The sequence below is a fragment of the Aquarana catesbeiana genome, linkage group LG01 (genome assembly GCF_042186555.1).
Source record: "Aquarana catesbeiana isolate 2022-GZ linkage group LG01, ASM4218655v1, whole genome shotgun sequence".
Classification (NCBI taxonomy): Eukaryota; Metazoa; Chordata; class Amphibia; order Anura; family Ranidae; genus Aquarana; species Aquarana catesbeiana.
This window is the reverse complement of record NC_133324.1, coordinates 39,952,715-39,970,277: the sequence shown is the minus strand read 5'-3', so window position 1 is coordinate 39,970,277 and position 17,563 is coordinate 39,952,715. Positions and strand designations below refer to the sequence as shown.

At 43.3% G+C, this 17,563-nt stretch overlaps 1 protein-coding gene across 1 annotated transcript in view; it reads left to right on the top strand.

Annotated features, from left to right (window-relative positions):
* Positions 1–4,130, top strand: part of LOC141129130 (vomeronasal type-2 receptor 26-like) — a 216,830-nt gene extending 212,700 nt beyond the window's left edge. The window contains exon 6 of the mRNA XM_073617334.1: positions 3,238–4,130. Coding sequence (XP_073473435.1) covers positions 3,238–4,130 — 893 coding nt within the window. The remainder of the gene's footprint in view (positions 1–3,237) is intronic.
* The last annotated feature ends 13,433 nt before the right edge of the window (positions 4,131–17,563 follow it).

Here is a 17,563-nt window from a genome sequence, read left to right as displayed (position 1 = left end):
TTTTTCAACCTCACCTACTATGTAACTATATGTAACTATGTATATCGGCCTAAACTGAGGAAAACATTTTTTTTTTTAAATTTGGATATTTATTATAGCAAAAGGTAAACAATATTGTGTTTTTTTCAAACTTGTCGCTCTTCTTTTGTTTATAGCGCAAAAAATAAAAAAATGCAGAGGTGATCAAATACCACCAAAAGAAAGCTCTATTTGTGGGGGAAAAAATGGTAAATTTAATTTGGGTACGGCATTGCATGACCGCTCAATTGTCATTCAAAATATTACAGCGCTAAAAACTGAAAATTGGCATGGGCAGGAAGGGGGTGAAAATGCCCTGTATTGAAGTGGTTAAAAATGAAAAAAAGTGTCCAGTGATGTCCTTTTGCTTCAATAGGAGGCGTCCCACTGACTGCTGTCTTTTCACGGCGACAGCTGTTATATAGGCAAGGGCGGGGCCACCCAGTGACGTCATGTGCTGTGATTGAAGAAGAATGGACATCACGGGACACTTTTTTCTTTTTTTTTTAATAAAGGAATTGTCAAAAACTGTCTTTTGTGTTTTTTACTTTTTGACACTTTTTTGGTACAATACACATTTTTGGTACCCATTTACATAGGGGGGGCTGGGATATGGGGACCCCCTTGTCAAAGGGGGGCTTCCAGATTCCGATAAGCTCTCCCCCAGAGGACCCCACAACCACCAGCCAAGGGTTGTTGAGATGAAGCCCTTGTCCTCATCAACATGGGACAAGGTTCTTTGGGGGGGACCCGAAAGCACCCTCCCCATGTTGAGGGCATGTGGCCTGGTATGGTTCAGAAGAGGGGGCGCTCGCTCGCCCCCCCTATCCTGTCCTCCAGGCTGCATGCTTGGATAAGGGTCTGGTATGGATTTTGGGGGGGACCCCCATGCCATTTTTTTTTTGGCAAGGATTTCCCCTTAAAATCCATACCAGACCTGTATGGTATGGACCGGGTGAGGTACCCACACTGTTTTTTTCCTGGAATTTGATCTATATTACCGGGAGCCGGCAATACATTAAAGCCACAAGCAAGTTTAAATTACATTTTTTCCTTTAGAAATGTCATTTTGCTGTGGGACTGTAAAACTCATCATACAGATGCACTACTTTACACGCAGACTAAGGGGACCCCCCCCAGCCCCCCCCGCCCAGGCATGATATTTAAAGGAATATTTAATTTTTTTTGTTTTAATTATTGTTTTAATAATTATTATTAATAAAATAACTGCTTCTGAAAAAACTATTGTTTTAAAAACTTTTATTTGCATTGATACATGTCCCCTGGGGCAGTACCCGGGTTCCCATACACTTTTTATGGCAATAACTTGCATATAGGCCTTAAAAAGTAGCACTTTTGATTTTTCATCTTCATGTCCCATAGACTTTAACAGTGTTCACACAACTTTTTGCCTGTTCGCATGTTCTGGTGCAAACCGAACCGGGGGGGGGGGGGGGGGGGGGTGTTCGGCTCATCCCTAGTCACAAGGAATGTAAACATCCCTTTTGATAGCAATAGGTGGTGACAGGTACTCTTTATGGAGAGATAGGGGGTCTAAAAGACCCCAAATCCCTCCTTTGCACTTAAAAGTATTTAGGTCGCCAAAAATGGCAATTCTGAATTCTGTCATTTTTTTAGTTATCACTAAAGAGCCGACCGCTGGCTACACGCATCACCCCAGTTAAACCTCTTCAAGCCATGAACGCAAACTTGCGTATGGTCGGTGTGAAGGGGTTAACAAAGCCCTTAAAACTTTGTTTTCATTGGGATTTGAACAGGGGATTATTACTAAAAAGGAGGAGAAACAATGGGGGGACAGGATCTGGGGGCCCCCTTGTTAACCATTTCATGCCAAATCACGTACGTGTACGTTTAGTTGAAGTGGTTGTACTGGGGTGATGCCTGCAGCTGTGTGGAGTCCCAAACGAAGCTAGAATCTACTTTGATCGGGTCTCCGATGTAAAAATCCTGAAGCGATATCACAACATCACTTCCAGTTTACTCAGGTGCCAATGGCGCAGACTTTAAAAAAATGTCAGTATTCTAAAACACAGATTTTGACGGTTTGAATACTTTGAAGTGCAAAGGAGGGATTTGGGGTCATTTAGACCCCCGATCCCTCCATAAAGAGTACCTGTTACTGCTTATTACTGTCACAAGGGATGTTTATAGTGACAGGAATAAAAGTGATCAGATATATATTTTTTAAAGGGGCAGTGTTAAATAAAAATAAATAAATAAATAAATAAGAAAAAAAAATTAAAGCGCCCTCGTCCCCATCATGTCCTGGGCGGTGACATCACAAAGGGTTGGGCCTCCTTATTAAATCATTGTGTGGCCCCGCCCCATGGCTATATAAGTAATGGCACACGACAGACCCAGCATTACCCCATACTCATTCACATAGGGTGGAGTGCCGGGATCTGGGAGCCCCCCTGTTACAGATTCTGATAAGTCCCCCACCCGCAGAGCCAGACAACCAGGCCAGGGTTGTCAGGAAGAGGCCATTGTCCCCATCAACATCACCCACCCCTCTATGTTGAGGGCATGTGGCCTGGTATGGTCTAGAAGGGGGGGCTCGCTCATCCCTCCCCCTTTCCTGACTGTCCTGTCTAAGCATGGGCTGCATGCTTGGATAAGGGTTTGGTATGGATTTTGGGGGGACCCCATGCCAATTTTTTTGGCGTGGGGGTTCCCCTTAAAATCCATACCAGACCAAAGGATCTGGTATGCTCTTGGGGGGGAACCCCACGCCAGTTTTTTTCATTTTGGCAAGGGCTCCTCTTCAAGATCCTCAGCGCACAAGCCGCACTGCAAGTCGGGTCATGATGATCCGACTTGTGAGTCGGATCATCATGATCCGACTTGTGGTGCGACTTCTATTCAAATCAATGGGCTCTCATGGGGAACCATTAATTTTGAATAGAGGCAGAGAAACACTGCTAAAAGCTAGCGTGGCTAAACTTGCATTAACGCCAATGCAAAAAGCTACTAAAAGCATGTTTTTACAGGTGCTTTTTCCCAGCGTTGGTAGTGGCTTTGCTCATTTTTTCTAATGCCCTGTGTGCATGAGACCTATATTTTATTCGATATTTATTATAATTTCTCTTAAAGCTTTGATGGGAGTTCAGCTGCTAGCTGTGATGCAACACAAGACAAGCTGTTTTCTCAGAAACTCTGACACCGATGCTCATTGTGTTTGTATTGTTCTTCCTGCAGATAGTGAAAACTGCATGAAATGTCCTGATGATGAATGGCCAAATGAGAAGAAGGATCGGTGTGTTCCAAAATTGGTGGAATTTCTCTCCTACACTGATGATAACATTGTTGCAGTATTTTCAGTTGTCTCCATCCTCTGTTGTCTTCTGACTGGTTTAATATTGGGGATATTTATACATTACTGGGACACCCCCATTGTTAAAGCTAATAACCGGAACCTGAGCTATCTTCTCCTGGTCTCCATCATGCTGAGCTTCCTCTGTGTCTTCTTGTTCCTCGGCCATCCAGTAGATGTGACCTGCATGCTGCGTGTAACCTCTTTTGGTGTCATCTTCTCAGTTGCTGTCTCTTCTCTACTTGCCAAAAGTATCATGGTGTGTATTGCTTTTAAAGCCACCAAACCTGGGAGTCCCTGGAGGAAATGGATGGGAGCCACACTGCCCAATTTCATTATTTGTGTCTTCTCACTGGTTCAGGCAATAATCTGCATCACTTGGTTGTCTATTTCTCCGCCCTTCCAGGACCAGGACATTCACTCTTATCAGGGAAAGATCATCATTCAGTGTAATGAGGGTTCAGTTATCGGCTTCTACTCTGTCCTGGGATATATGGGGCTTCTGGCAGCTGTGAGTTTCAGTATAGCGTTTTTAGCCAGGACATTACCGGACAGTTTTAATGAGGCCAAGTACATCACCTTCAGCATGCTGGTGTTCTGCAGTGTCTGGATTGCCATGATCCCGGCCTATCTGAGCACCAGAGGAAAATACATGGTGGCTGTGGAGGTTTTTGCTATAATGGCATCAAGTATTGGACTTCTTGGCTGTATATTTTTCCCAAAATGTTACATAATTCTGTTCAGACCTGACCTGAATACAAAAAAAGTTATCCACTAATATATATGAAGCAACACTGGGTTACTGGGTTATTATTTTTATTTTTCATATTTTGTTAGTGTATTGAGAATGAAGACTGTTAAATTTGGACATTTAATACTTATTTCTCCTTTGGAAGGTGAATTTAATTTTTGCTCGGGACACAGGTGGTATCAAACGCTTTGGGTTCCTTGGAAATCTTGTCCCCTGCTGGGTGTAGTGGTTCCTCCAACCAGCAGATACATCACTACAGAACAATGTAGTCATTGAGGAGGAACCACAGTGACCAGAGGGGGACAAAGTATCCAAAACATCCTAAACTATCAGATATCAGAGCCACCCATCACTCTGCAAAAGAGGGAAAATTTCACTCACCGTCTTCTGGAAAGATCTTTTATAAGCTAATTGTAATCTCATTATTTAAGTGTCAGGGTCACTTTGATTATATTGTATGTAGATGATTCTGTCTAAATTAATAAACACATTTTGCTGGTGTATTCTAAATTCATTTTTAATATTATTTAAAGTTGATGGCAGCATATTCTTAGTAAGTTCACATTTTAAGTGATAAGTTGACTCCATTTAAAGGGTATTTTATTGATAGGACCTAATAAAAAAATGTTCTCCTTGTATAAATTTCTTTGAGCCCAGGCTCACACTGACTCATTTGCACAATTTCAAACCGGCAATGCAGTTCGACATTGGGGGTGATTTGACAGACATCTGTGCAAGTTTATGCACAGATATATATTCAAATCGCCCCCGAAGTCACCAAAAGTAGTACAGGAACTACTTTTGGGAATCAGTGTGGCGGCACAAAGCCGGCAGTGCACCGATTCGGACAGTGCCATTGCCAGCAATAGCCGCCGATTTGTCAAATCGCATGCCAAATCAGCCCAATGTGAACATGGGCTCAAAACTGCTGCTTCCCCATGCAATGCCGAAGAGACAATACTCTTACTCCAACCTTGCCAGATCCGGATATGAAAACTTCCAAAGCTAAAAACAGGTTCCAGGTGCTCATTGTTCAATCAGAGGTTTTATTCCCAAGAAGACATCAAACATTAGCCTTTAGAACCACTTTAAGCTAACATAATTATAACAGGCCTTCTGTGTTCAACAGCCCCCCCCCCCCCCCCCAGCACCTCCTGATACTTACCTGGGCTCTTTCTCCATCCAGCAATGTGCATAAGAGAGTCGGCTCTCTGGGGACTCTCCCCTCCATTGGCTGAGACAGCAGCACTGTTGTAAATCACGGCCAGTGAGCCAATGAGGAAATAATGAGGAGAGAGAGGAGGTGGGGCTGAAACACAGCTCCATGACTAAATGGACACGCAGACCAGCAGCTCAGGAGCGCATCTGCTTGGGTTCCCCAATTGCAAGCTGCTTGTTCTGGGGGCACTTGATAGTAGGGAGGGGCCAGGAGCAGGTAAGTATGACATGTATTTTTAATTTTTTGCCTTTAATATCACTTTAATATATTTTGAAATGAATGTTCTTACTCATAAGGGCCCCATAATAGTGTATGTATGCCATCTCTAATGATTTAACATACAAAAACTCAAACCACAATAAAAGTGCCAAATAATGTGCAAAATGATCAAATTCCCTTAAATCACAAGCAACATGTGAAAATCAAGTCTCCACAATATTAAGTGCAAAAAATCCCCTCCTCAGTGACATGGAAGAATCTTGCCCCTCTGTGTTGTTCAAACGATCTCTTCATGAACCCCCCAATTTACCATCCACTCAAATTTATAAGTGTAGCGCACCCCTAAGGAGTCACAAGTATAAAGGGATCCCCCACCCTGCACAGCCACACACCGCATTTTTACAGCACACTTAAGTCAAAGTACAATCCCTTGCTTTGTTTTATATTTTATTGACGAGGATAAACTTGGATAGGGATTGGGGTATTATGGGATTCCCACTTGACTTTTCAACAAAAAGAATTTTCAGGGACACAACGATTTACAGTCCATATGTACACTTCTCCTCTGACTCCTGCACAAACTTGCTTGCAGATACAAAACTCCCTCCAGCACAACACTTGAGGCACTATAACTCCCAGGACCAAACGGCACACTGTTGGATGATCTGACAAAAAGTCTAAATCAGGTAGGTAGCAAAGGCCCATTACAGGCAGGGAGCACGGGCTCCTTGTTTGTGTAGCAAAGTCCTACAGCCCAGCTATCTTTCCTGTGGCTACTGATCCCAGCACCAACTCTTCAGGCCCTGGCAGTCCTAATGGCTGCAGCTGCCCCTTTCACTAGCCCTCCTGGCTAAGCTTCCACAGTCCTCCCAAACTGACTCTGCATCCATACAGGACTGCTTTCACCCAGTCCTCTCATGATACCTTTGAGTCCTCCCGACTCTCTCACTCACACATCAGGCATGAAAAAATATATACATTATTACTGTCACCTACCTGGTCAAAGGCTGAAGTGCTGAGAAGGCTTCCCTTGCAGCTGAGTGCAGGGCACCCTTGAAGGTTGTGACAGGGGGTGCAGTGCCCAAAGAAGCAGGGGTTGCCAGCTGCGATAGGCTGAGTGATGAGATGTCTGCTGGTTGGCATCTGGATGAGTAGAATGCACTGCTGGGCAGGGGTACCTCAGATGTACCAGATGAGACTTGAGCCAATGAACAACCAAATTATCGGTGCATTCGACCATTTGTTCGGCCTGCCAAATGACCACAATGCATTGTGCCACCGCACCGTGCATTGAAATCCCTAATTGGCTGAAGCAATGAAAGCTTTGCCCAATCAGGGCACAGAGCACTGTCAGAGCCATGACTGGACACTGTCATGATGACTCTATCTAATCATAGCTCATTGCTCTTAGTCCTGCCCCACACTATAAAAGTATTCTTTCAATAGCGCCCATTTTAGTGTGATATCTGTGGGGAGAGAGATAGAACAGGGCTCTGTTCAGTGTTACTAGACAGTTAGTGTGCTATAGTGTGTAATTCTGATTCTATTGTCAGTGTAGAATAGCAGTTTAGTGTGAATCTAGTGATAGTTCAGTCAGTGTGAGTGTAGTGACCATTTAACACAGTATGCTTCTGTCACGCACCTGGTTGGAGACTGAAATGGCAAGGTCGGCCTCTCTTGTATCTCCAGCCCAGGTCCCGCTGGAAGTGGAACAGAGGGAACCGAGGACCAGGAGGAACATGAGTGCCTGCAGCTGCAGACCCGGAGACTTGCGGCAGAGGATGCGATCCAGGATGAACAGGGAAACTGTCAGATCAGGATAGGTGGTGCTGCACCAAGGATCACCTGGGCTTAAGGAGGCACTCCGCAGGAACTGTGGTACTGGAACATAAGGTGATGTAAAGTTCCTGTTGGACTTGCAACAAGAAGTCGCAGCGGGTCGCAGGACCGTGGTTGCAGACACCTGAAGAGTGATGAGGAAGAACGCCAGAGGCAGGAGCAGAGTCTCAAGGGTAGCCGAGTTTGGTAACAGGTGGGCAGCAAGTTACAAGGCAGCAGGCAGGAGCGAAGTCTGGTAACAGGCGAGCAGTGCAGTACAAGGCAGCAGGCATTAGCAGAGTCTAATGGGAAGCCAGGATCAGAAACCAGTAGTCAGAGCAGAAGCAGGATCCAGAAGCAGAGTCAAGGCAAACCAGGTTCATCAAACGGTAACAAGCAGGTAGTAGTAGGATTCAGGTATCAGGGTACAGCTAAAGACCAGTCAGCAACAGTCTGGGGTCAGAACACTTCTTTAAAATGGTCCGCCTGGTGCCAACTGGCATTATGGGCGCGCTCCTGCACATGTACGCCATCTGCCGTGCATGCGCATTGATAAGCACAGGCATCTGCAGCCATCATGCGAACGAGTGCACACTAATAGTTCTCTTACAGTTTCAGTGCGTTACTGCAAGTTTAACGCCATATATTTCAGTGTGTTACCTTCCATTTAACGCAGTATACTTCAGTGCGTTACTCTGCGTTACCTTTCGTTTAATGAAGTATAGTTCAATCACTGCATTACTGTAAGTTTAACACCGTATATTTTAGTGTGTTACCTTCCGTTTAATGTGGTATAGTTCAGTGCGTTACTGCAAGTTTAACGCTGTATATTTCAGTGGGTTACCTCCCGTTTAATGCAGTATAGTTCATTGCGTTACTGCAAGTTTAACGCCGTATATTTCAGCGCGTTACGTGCCTTTTAACGCAGGATATTTCAGTGTATTACTGCATGTTTAATGCCATATATTTCAGAGTGTTACCTTCTGTTTAATGCAGTATAGTTCAGTGCGTTACTACAAGTTTAACGTTGTATATTTCAGTGCGTTACATGCCGTTTAATGCAGTATATTTCTGTGCATTAGTGCATGTTTAACGCAGTGAATTTCAGTGCATTACTGCAAGTTTAACGCCATATATTTCAGTGGGTTACCTTCCATTTAACACAGTATACTTCAGTGCGTTACTGCAAGTTTAACGCTGTACATTTCAGTGCGTTATGTGCCACTTAACGCAGTGTATTTCTTTGCGTTAGTGCACGTTTAACTCAGTATATTTCTGTGCATTACTGCACATTTGACACAGTATATTGCAGTGCATCAGTGCAGTTTTATTGCAGCATATTATGGTGTATCAGTGGAGTGTGTCTGTGTAGTGAGTATTCAAGTTAAAGTGCACCAAACACCACTATCCATTGATTAAAGTGCATCCACGTACACATTTCCACATCTTTATTACATTTTGTTAATAAGCACCCCCCATCATGTCTGGGAGGACAACAAGGAGAGGCAGACATTCCCATGGCACTGTCAGGGGGCCAGCAGTATCTGTGTCCACAGGCAAAGATGGATATGGTCACTTTGCAGAATGTGCTGTACCACAATTACAGGTTCCCAGTTGCTATTTCTTTTCACGCAAATCCATTCCAGCTCTGTACCATCACATGAAAGGCAATGTTGTGGCATAGTTGGGCAAGGCAGTCAGCTGCAAAGTCCACATTACTGCTAACACGTGGTCCAGCAAGCATGGTCAGAGATTATATATTTAGTTCACAGCACACTGGGTAACTCTGCTTGCAGCTTGAAGGATGCAGGACAGGGCTCAGTGCTGCAACTTGTTGTGCCCCCATGTCTCCATACAGCTAGTGGTGATGATGCAAGATTTGTCAGATCTACCCCCTCCTCCTCCTCCTCCTCCTCCATGCCCTCCTCTGCTGAATTGTCCTATGAACCAAAAGTACCCCCTAAGCATTCAAGGGGCTATTCAATAAATCAGGCTTAAAGGTGTCATGCAGTGCTTCCAGGAACCAAACTGGAGCAGAGATTCTTGCAGCTCTGCAGGGGCAGGCCCAGAGGTGGTTCATGCCATGCCAGCTGGAGCCAGGAATGGTGGTGTGTGATAATGGCACAAACCTCCTGTTCGCCCTTAGACAGGGAATGTTGACACATGTGCCATGCCTGGTAGTGCAGCTTTTTTCTAAATAGGTGCCCAGGGTTGGAAGATCTGCAAGAGTCTGTAACCATTTCAGGAAGTTATACACAACCAGTGCTCAGTTGGCTGAAATTGAGCGGGAATTCCAGTTTCTTGTAAACTGCCTGATTTGTGACATGTCCACTATGTGGAACTCAAATTTGGCAATACTGAAGCGGCTGCACATGCAACAGAGGGCCATCAATGAGTACCTGTGTGAGTATGACAGGCTCAGGCCAGCTCAGCTCAGCTTTTTTCCCCCAAGCCAATGTCTGCTCATAAAGGATGCATGCACTGTACTGTCACCATTTGAGGAGGCCAGAAGGATGGTGAGCCGTGACAATGCATGCATCAATGACACAATCCCTGTTGTGTTCCTGCTGGAGCAGACTCTGTGTGGCATTAGGATAGGGCACTTGAGGCAGAGCAGCGGGACGAAGAGGAGGACTTCCTTTCCTCTCAATGCCCACATCATTGTTCCTACACCACAGAACACACAAGAGGAGAGGGAGAAGGAGGATTCTGTCAGTTTGGGAGGCATTGAAGCAGAGGAAGACATACATCAAATGGTAAGAGATGGCTTTCCATCCCCAGAACCCTTGGAGGTAGTACGTGGCTGGGAGGAGGCAGTTCCAGATACTATAATTCTCAGTGACCCCAAGGAGTCTGATTCTAATGCCTCCACAAATTTGTGGTGTATGGGCTCCCTCATGCTTCAAAACCTGCGAAAGGACCCAAGAATATGTGGCGTAAAGGAGAAGGATCACTTTTGGTTGGCAACCCTCCTTGACCACCAATACAAGGGGAAAGCCTTAGAACTCATCCCGTCCCAATGGAGAGCAGAAGATGAAATCTTTTGAAGACACCTTAAAAAGGAGTTTATCCAATGCTTTTCCTGACTCTGGTAGGTTACAGTGTCATGAAAAATGTAGTTTTGAGGCTTCTGTTGGTCAAGAGAGGAGCGGTGGAGGAGGCGGCTGCCTAAGTGATGCATTTCACAATTTTTTTAGTTCTTTGCCGCCCAGGGCTGTCAGCTTCCACATCACATAGGCAGCGTCTGCATCACATGGTGGACGATTATCTATGGGCGAAAACAGAGATGGAGAGCTTTCCAGTCGACGATCCACTTTATTCACACCTGTTTGACAGGTGCATATCATTTAAATTTTTGGCAGCAAGGCCAATTCTTGCTTACATCAAGAGTACCTCTATAGGGTTACAGTGTGAAGGTGCCATCGATACCCAAAGAGCAATTTTTCCAAACCTCTTACTTCTATACAAAGTCTTGCGGAAGAGACACCAGAATTTATCCAAAAAATCTCTAATCTTGTTCCCAGTGCACTACATTGTGGCATCATCATGCAGACTGGCTCCACAAGCTGTTGCTTACAAAATAAAGAAAGCTTGCAGGGAAAAAGTAATTTTTTTGACTTTATAAATGCAATTATATGTTCAGCATCTTCTGTACACAGTACAGATGCACAACTTTACAGGTAGACTAAGGGGACCCCTTAGTTGAACGGAATTTTTAATTTTTAATGCGTTCATTTTAAGCATCAATAAATCACTGATCATTTAAAAATTGCGTTTTTTACAAACTTTTGTTTTATTGATACATGTCCCCCAGGGCAGTACCCGGACCCCCATAACCATTGTATGCCTAATTACTTGCATATAAGCCTTCAAAATGTGCACTTTTGATTTTTACAGTTTTTTTACAGACTCCAATGGGATTAGTTATGTGGTTCACGAAATTTCACAATGTTCGAAAGTTCTGGTGCAAACCGAACAGGGGGTCGTTCGGCCCATCCCTAGTTCCAAGGATGTACTATTGGCTGAAGGTGACCATTATGCCTTTGAGGTACTAGATTGCCCTGCTACACATGCTATGTAAGGGAATAGATGTCAATTAATAAAACTCCAGCATGTTGGTGTAATTGTAACCATTTAAATATAAGATTTAACATGATAGTATGACCTGCAAAGCCCTTTTTTTACTTTAAACACTAGTTTTCATGAAAATAGCAGCTGGTGATACTGATATAAAGTCCTTGTTTTTACACTTTAAATTATGGGGTGACAATGCCCACAATTTTTTCTTGTACATAAATGCTTTCCCAAAGAATCTGTGCTCATGCACACTGTCCAGGCATCTTCTCCTGTTGTTATTTAAAATGGATCTTAGCCCTGAAACCAAATTTCCTGCAAAGGAGATAAAAAATAAAGGAGTTGCTGAAAAAAAAAATGGTATCCTAAGCCTCAACTTCCAATACTTTCAAGAGCTGTGGGTGATTTCACAATGCCCCACCGCTGCCCCCTGGGATAGCTGGATGCCTGAAAGCCACTGAGAATATTCCCCTGCAATGGGCATCTTGTTTCCACTCCATAAACTTCTTTGGTTTAACCACTTCAATACAGCCCCCCCCCCCCCCCCCCCCCACTGCTCAGACCAATTTTTAGCTTTCAGCACTGTCACATTTTATTTCAAATGTTTTTTATTAAATTTAAGAAAAAATTACAACACAGTAGGTTAAAGTAATGGTAGCTCGAAAAGTTATACATGTACATAGATGAATTTCAACATAAGCATTATATATCTTAGCATAGTTGTTATGTAAAGACAAATTATATGTCCAAGGTATTAACAATCTGTGGAAGTCTAATTAAAGAATAACCATTCTATTTCGAACTCTGTTTAGCTAAGAAGATGAGGGTGAACCATAACAAGGAAGAAAAGCTGGGAAGGATAGGGGAAGGGGGGTAGGTAAAGGTATGATAGGAGGGATACCCAATTGCTTGTAATGTTCTGTCCTGACATGACCTGTTAATTTTTCGAGAATTGGACTAGGTATGATTGTGGAATTCTCTCCATGGGGCCCATTTTTCATAGAATTTGATTAGTCCACCTGCTTTATATGCCATTAGTTGTTCCAAAGAATACGTCTCAGACAGTAGGCCCGTCACCTCTTTAACATTCGGGGCCTTGGTTGACTTCCAATGCCTCATGATAATCAGTCTTGCTGCAAACAGGGTATGTAAAGTCACATGCCTGAGACTCTTTGGAAAGTTTCCTATGTCGATGCTCAAAATAGCTAATTTAAAGTTAGGTTTAGTTATGAGCCTGGTTAGTTTAGTGATGAGTTTGAACACTGAGTTCCAGAAACTACGTATGTTGGGACAAAACCATAGCATGTGTGATAGAGTTCCTATCAGGCCGCAGCCTCGCCAGCATTGGTTATTTTGTTCAGGGGTAAATTTAGCTATTGTGTATGGTGTGTAATACCACCTAAGATGGAGTTTTTGTGCCATTTCCCAATACGTAGCACACTTAGAAAATGATACATTGTTTGATATTGCTTTTTGCCACTGATTGGTTGAGATATCATCGTTTAGTTCTATGGCCCATTTGTTCAGGGGTTTGGTTACACAAAAGGTGAGCTTGTCATGAAGACAGTTATAGAAGTATGATATACCTTTCTTTTTGGGTATTGGGGATGTCCAGAAGTTCCAGGCATCTTGTGAGATCGTTACATTCAAATTCAAATTGTGAGTTAACGTGGATTTTATTTGCGCATATGTGAGAAACTCACCCTTTGGCAACTCATATTTAGATGTTAACTCCTCATAAGAGATGATTTCACCATCCCTAAATAAGGACGCAATTTCTTTGATTCCTTTTAATTCCCATTTGAAAGTTGTTATATTTGGATTAATGAGTCTAAGTACTCCTATGTTGAGTGGGGTATCTATTTGTTTGTTTGTATTATTGCCATGTTGTAGGAATTGTTTCCAAGCTAGAATGGAAGCTGATATGGTAGGATGGTTTAAGCCTGTATTTAATGAGGGGGAAATAGCGTTAGCTAGTAGAAGTGATTGCAGGGTATTCGGTGAGATTGCTGATTGTTCTATACTACTCCATGATTTACAATTTGGTTGTGTAATCCAGAACCTTAATTGGTCTAATAGTGTGGCTGAGTAATAGTCCTTTAAGTCAGGTACCCCCATGCCCCCTGCTTTTCTATGTTTCCGAAGAATATGATGATTGCATCTAGATTTGCCTTTGTTCCATAAGAATGTAGAGAGAATTTTCTGAGAGTTTTTGAAGAAGGCTGCTGGGATCTGGATTGGCAGTGTTCTAAAAAAGTACAAAATTTTTGGTAGGACGGACATTTTAAAAGCTGCCAGTCTACCTGCCCAGGATAGGAAAAACTTACTTATTTTGGTCGTGTCTTTTTGTATTGTTAATAAAAGTGGTACGAAGTTCTCTTTATAAAGATTGGATAGGGGTGATGTTAAGGTAATACCTAGATAGGATAGAGCACCTGAAGACCATGGGTATGTGAATTTGGATTGTAGGGAGGTTTGTAAAGAGTTGCTAATGTTAATGCCTAATATGTTAGATTTAGTTTCATTGACTTTGTACAGGGAGACTTGGTTAAATTCGGTTAAGATCTGATGTATTTCTGGCAAGGATTCGGCTGGGTCTTCCAGTGTTAAAATAATGTCATCTGCAAAGAGAGTTATTGGGTAATGATCTTCACCTACCTTTATCCCTTTAATGACATTATGGGACCTAATTTTCTCCGCTAGGGGTTCCATTACTAATGCAAAAATGAGCGGGGATAGGGGGCATCCCTGTCTTGTGCCATTTGAAATCATAAAGTTTTTAGAGAATAGACCTTCTGAAAAAACATAGGCAGACGGGACCGTATATAAGGCCGTGATGGCAGAGAAAATTTCACCTATTATACCAAATTTTTCCAGTACTTTAGCCAGGTAACCCCAGTGGACCCTGTCGAAGGCCTTCTCCGCGTCCAAAGTCAACAGCAGAGAAGGCCTTCGAGAGGTCTCCGCCTGGTGGATTAGATTTATGACCCGTCTGGTAGCATCAGGGGCCTGGCGGCCCGGAACAAAGCCCATTTGATCTGGTTTCACCAGATCAGGTAGAAAGGGTTGTAGCCTATTGGAGATAAGTTTCGCGTATATCTTCAGGTCAACATTTAAAAGCGAAATAGGCCTAAAATTTTGTACATATGCAGAGTCCTTCCCCGGTTTTGGTATGGTAATAATGTTTGCAGTTAACATTTCTTCCGGGAAGGAAGCTCTGGACACAGCGGCATTGTATACCCCCTCCATATATTTGGAAAGGGTATTTTGAAAGAATTGGTAGTATTCCGAGGAAAATCCATCAGGACCGGGTGCTTTATCATGTGGGAGTGATTGAATTATTTTAAGGATTTCTGCTTGTGTAAAGGGCTGGTTGAGAATCAGTCTGTCTTCTGGAGATAGGAGGGGTAGATTAATTGAGTTCAAGAATTTGTCTATGGTATCTGGTGTGGGTTGAGGGATGCCTTCCTGTTGTTTGAGATTATATAGTGTACTGTAATATATCCTAAAGGCCTCTGCAATGTCTTGGGGGTTCAGTAATTTTTGTCCTGAATTGGGGTGGAATATGTGGGATAATTTTTGTTTGGCTGTTCTGTCTTTAAGTTGGCTTGCAAGTAATTTACTTGCTTTGTTGCCATGGAGATAAAAGTTTGCTTTTGAAGCTCTTAGTTGCTTAAGGTGTTGGTTTGTTAGGATTTCTCTCAGATCAAGTCTCGCCTGATTGAGTTTCGTCAATATATGTGGAAGAGGGTTCAATTTGTGGGTTTGTTCTAATAATTTTATAGATGCAAGTATAGTATTAAGCCGCTGTGACCTAAGCTTCCTAGCGGTGGCACTCTGCTTTATTAATATTCCTCTAATAAATGCCTTGTGCGAATTCCACAGCGTGAAGGGGTCCGCCGTGGACGGAGCGTTTATGTCAAAAAATTCCTGTAGTGCTTTTTGTATTTGTAGCTTGTTCTCAGGCCTAGCCATGAGCACAGCATCATTTCTCCATCTGTTCGCTCTCGTCCCTAGCTTCCCCCTCCCCAGTGAAATGGACACAGGCGCGTGGTCTGACCACGTAATATTTCCAATCTCTGATTGTTGGATCTCCTGCAAAAGAAATTTATCTGTAAAGAAAAAGTCAATGCGGGTGTAGGATTTGTGGGCATGAGAAAAAAAGGTAAAGTCCTTTTCTGTGGCGTGTTGACATCTCCACACATCAAATAGGGAAGCTGAGTCCAGGAAGTTCGCTAGGGTTGTTCTGTGAGAACGACTTGGTGAGGAGTTGGACAAGTCCATTTTGCGGTCTGTTATGACGTTAAAGTCTCCACACAAGATAATGTGACCCTGGCAAGTAGGGTGGACCTTTTTCCAAATTTTGTTCAAAGCTGAGATCGGTCTGATATTGGGCAAGTATACGTTGACGATAGTGTAGAGAATATTGTTAATCTGTCCTACTAGCACCAGGTATCTTCCCAGAGGATCCACTGTCAAGGAGGTCAGAGTGAATGCTACTGAGTCTTTTATCGCAATGAGGACTCCTCTTTTTTTTGTTGGAGCATTAGCTTGGAATATATGGGGAAATTTTTTATGGTTGAATGTCGGAGGGTTTTTCGAGGCAAAGTGTGTTTCTTGTAAACAAAAAATGTCACAATTGAGACGTGCTGCTTCTTTCCATGCTGTTTGTCGTTTAAATGGACTGTTCAGGCCTTTAACATTCAGTGAGGAGATTTTAAATGCCATCTTTAACTTGTTATTACAACTGACAGAGGATTAAGAAAGTGGGATGTAGATGGTAATCCGTGTTTTAAGGGTATCGCAGGGGTCCCTATTGCGAGTAAGTCCAAATTAGTCAATATGGTGCAACTAGTGCTGGGAGTTGGCAATTGGGTATGTCACAGTCAGATAATGAAGGGAGGATAGGTAAGGAAAAGGGTAAAAGAACCAACTGTTCTTATGGGGACAGATATCCAAAAATGGAAGGAAAAAAAAGGTATGGTTCTATGTAGAACCTGAGCGGGTAGTTGTCCGCAACATTCAGGGGAACAACTGCAACTGTGATAAGATTGGATAGCTTATGCATTGTACTAGCTCGCCGGAGCCAAATCAGCTTGATTATGAAGATTTTTATCCAGGCCCTAGATTAGTGGAAGGAAACTTGTCATGAGGAGAGGCGTGCAGTGGTATCGCCTTGTCTGTAGTTTCAGTGTCTGGATCCAGGATTTGCCAATCACGGAGAATGCGAATGCCCTCTTTTAAGGAATTGATTGTGTAGAGGCGATCATCTTTTGTGACAAGGAGTTTTGCCGGGTACCTCCACTGGTAAGAAATGTGGTGGTTTCGCAAGGGCTTCGTTATGGTGGCAAGTTGTCTTCTTTGATGCGTGGTATGAGCAGATAGATCTACAAACAGCGACAGTGACTGCAAATGATCCGGGAGTCGATCTGCATGTCTGAAGGCCGCCATTAATTTCTCCTTCGTCGTGAAGAAGTGGATACGTGCTATCGTATCTCTGGGTAGATGCGCAGGGATGTGCTTAGGTTTTGGTAACCTATGTATGCGGTCGATTAATAAATCTTCTAGCGGGAGGTCTGGTAGGGCGTCTTTCATCACCTCGGTAAAGAAAGACATTAAATCTGTGTTTTTGATTTCTTCGGGGATTCCTCTAATTTTAATATTATTGCGCCTGGAGCGATTTTCCAGATCTGCGATTTTGGTTTTCATCCATGTGATTTCATCTTCATGGGTATTGTGGGCATCTATTAGCTCATTAAAAGTGGAGGCAAAGTCTCCCATTTTATGTTCCACATGTGTGACTCTTTCCCCAATCTCTCTGACTTCTGCTTTAAACTGCTGAGCAAGTGACAAAATGTCTGCATGGAGTGTGCTACGTAAGGATACCAGCATATCTTTCAATGTAGTATCCATCACTGGTTGATTTACTGTGGGGAATTCAGTAATGGAGTCCTGCAGTTCCCTGGTGTCGTCTAGGGGGCTTGTCATGTCACTCACCTCCAGTGTTGAGATCGGTGTGTCCTGGTATTTGAGCTTAGCCTTCACTGGGCTGGAAGAGCAGGAGGAGGACTGGGAGGTTTTGCCTTGCGTCTGATGTGGGTTAGAGAAGTCTGGGGAGAAGTGCTGCAGA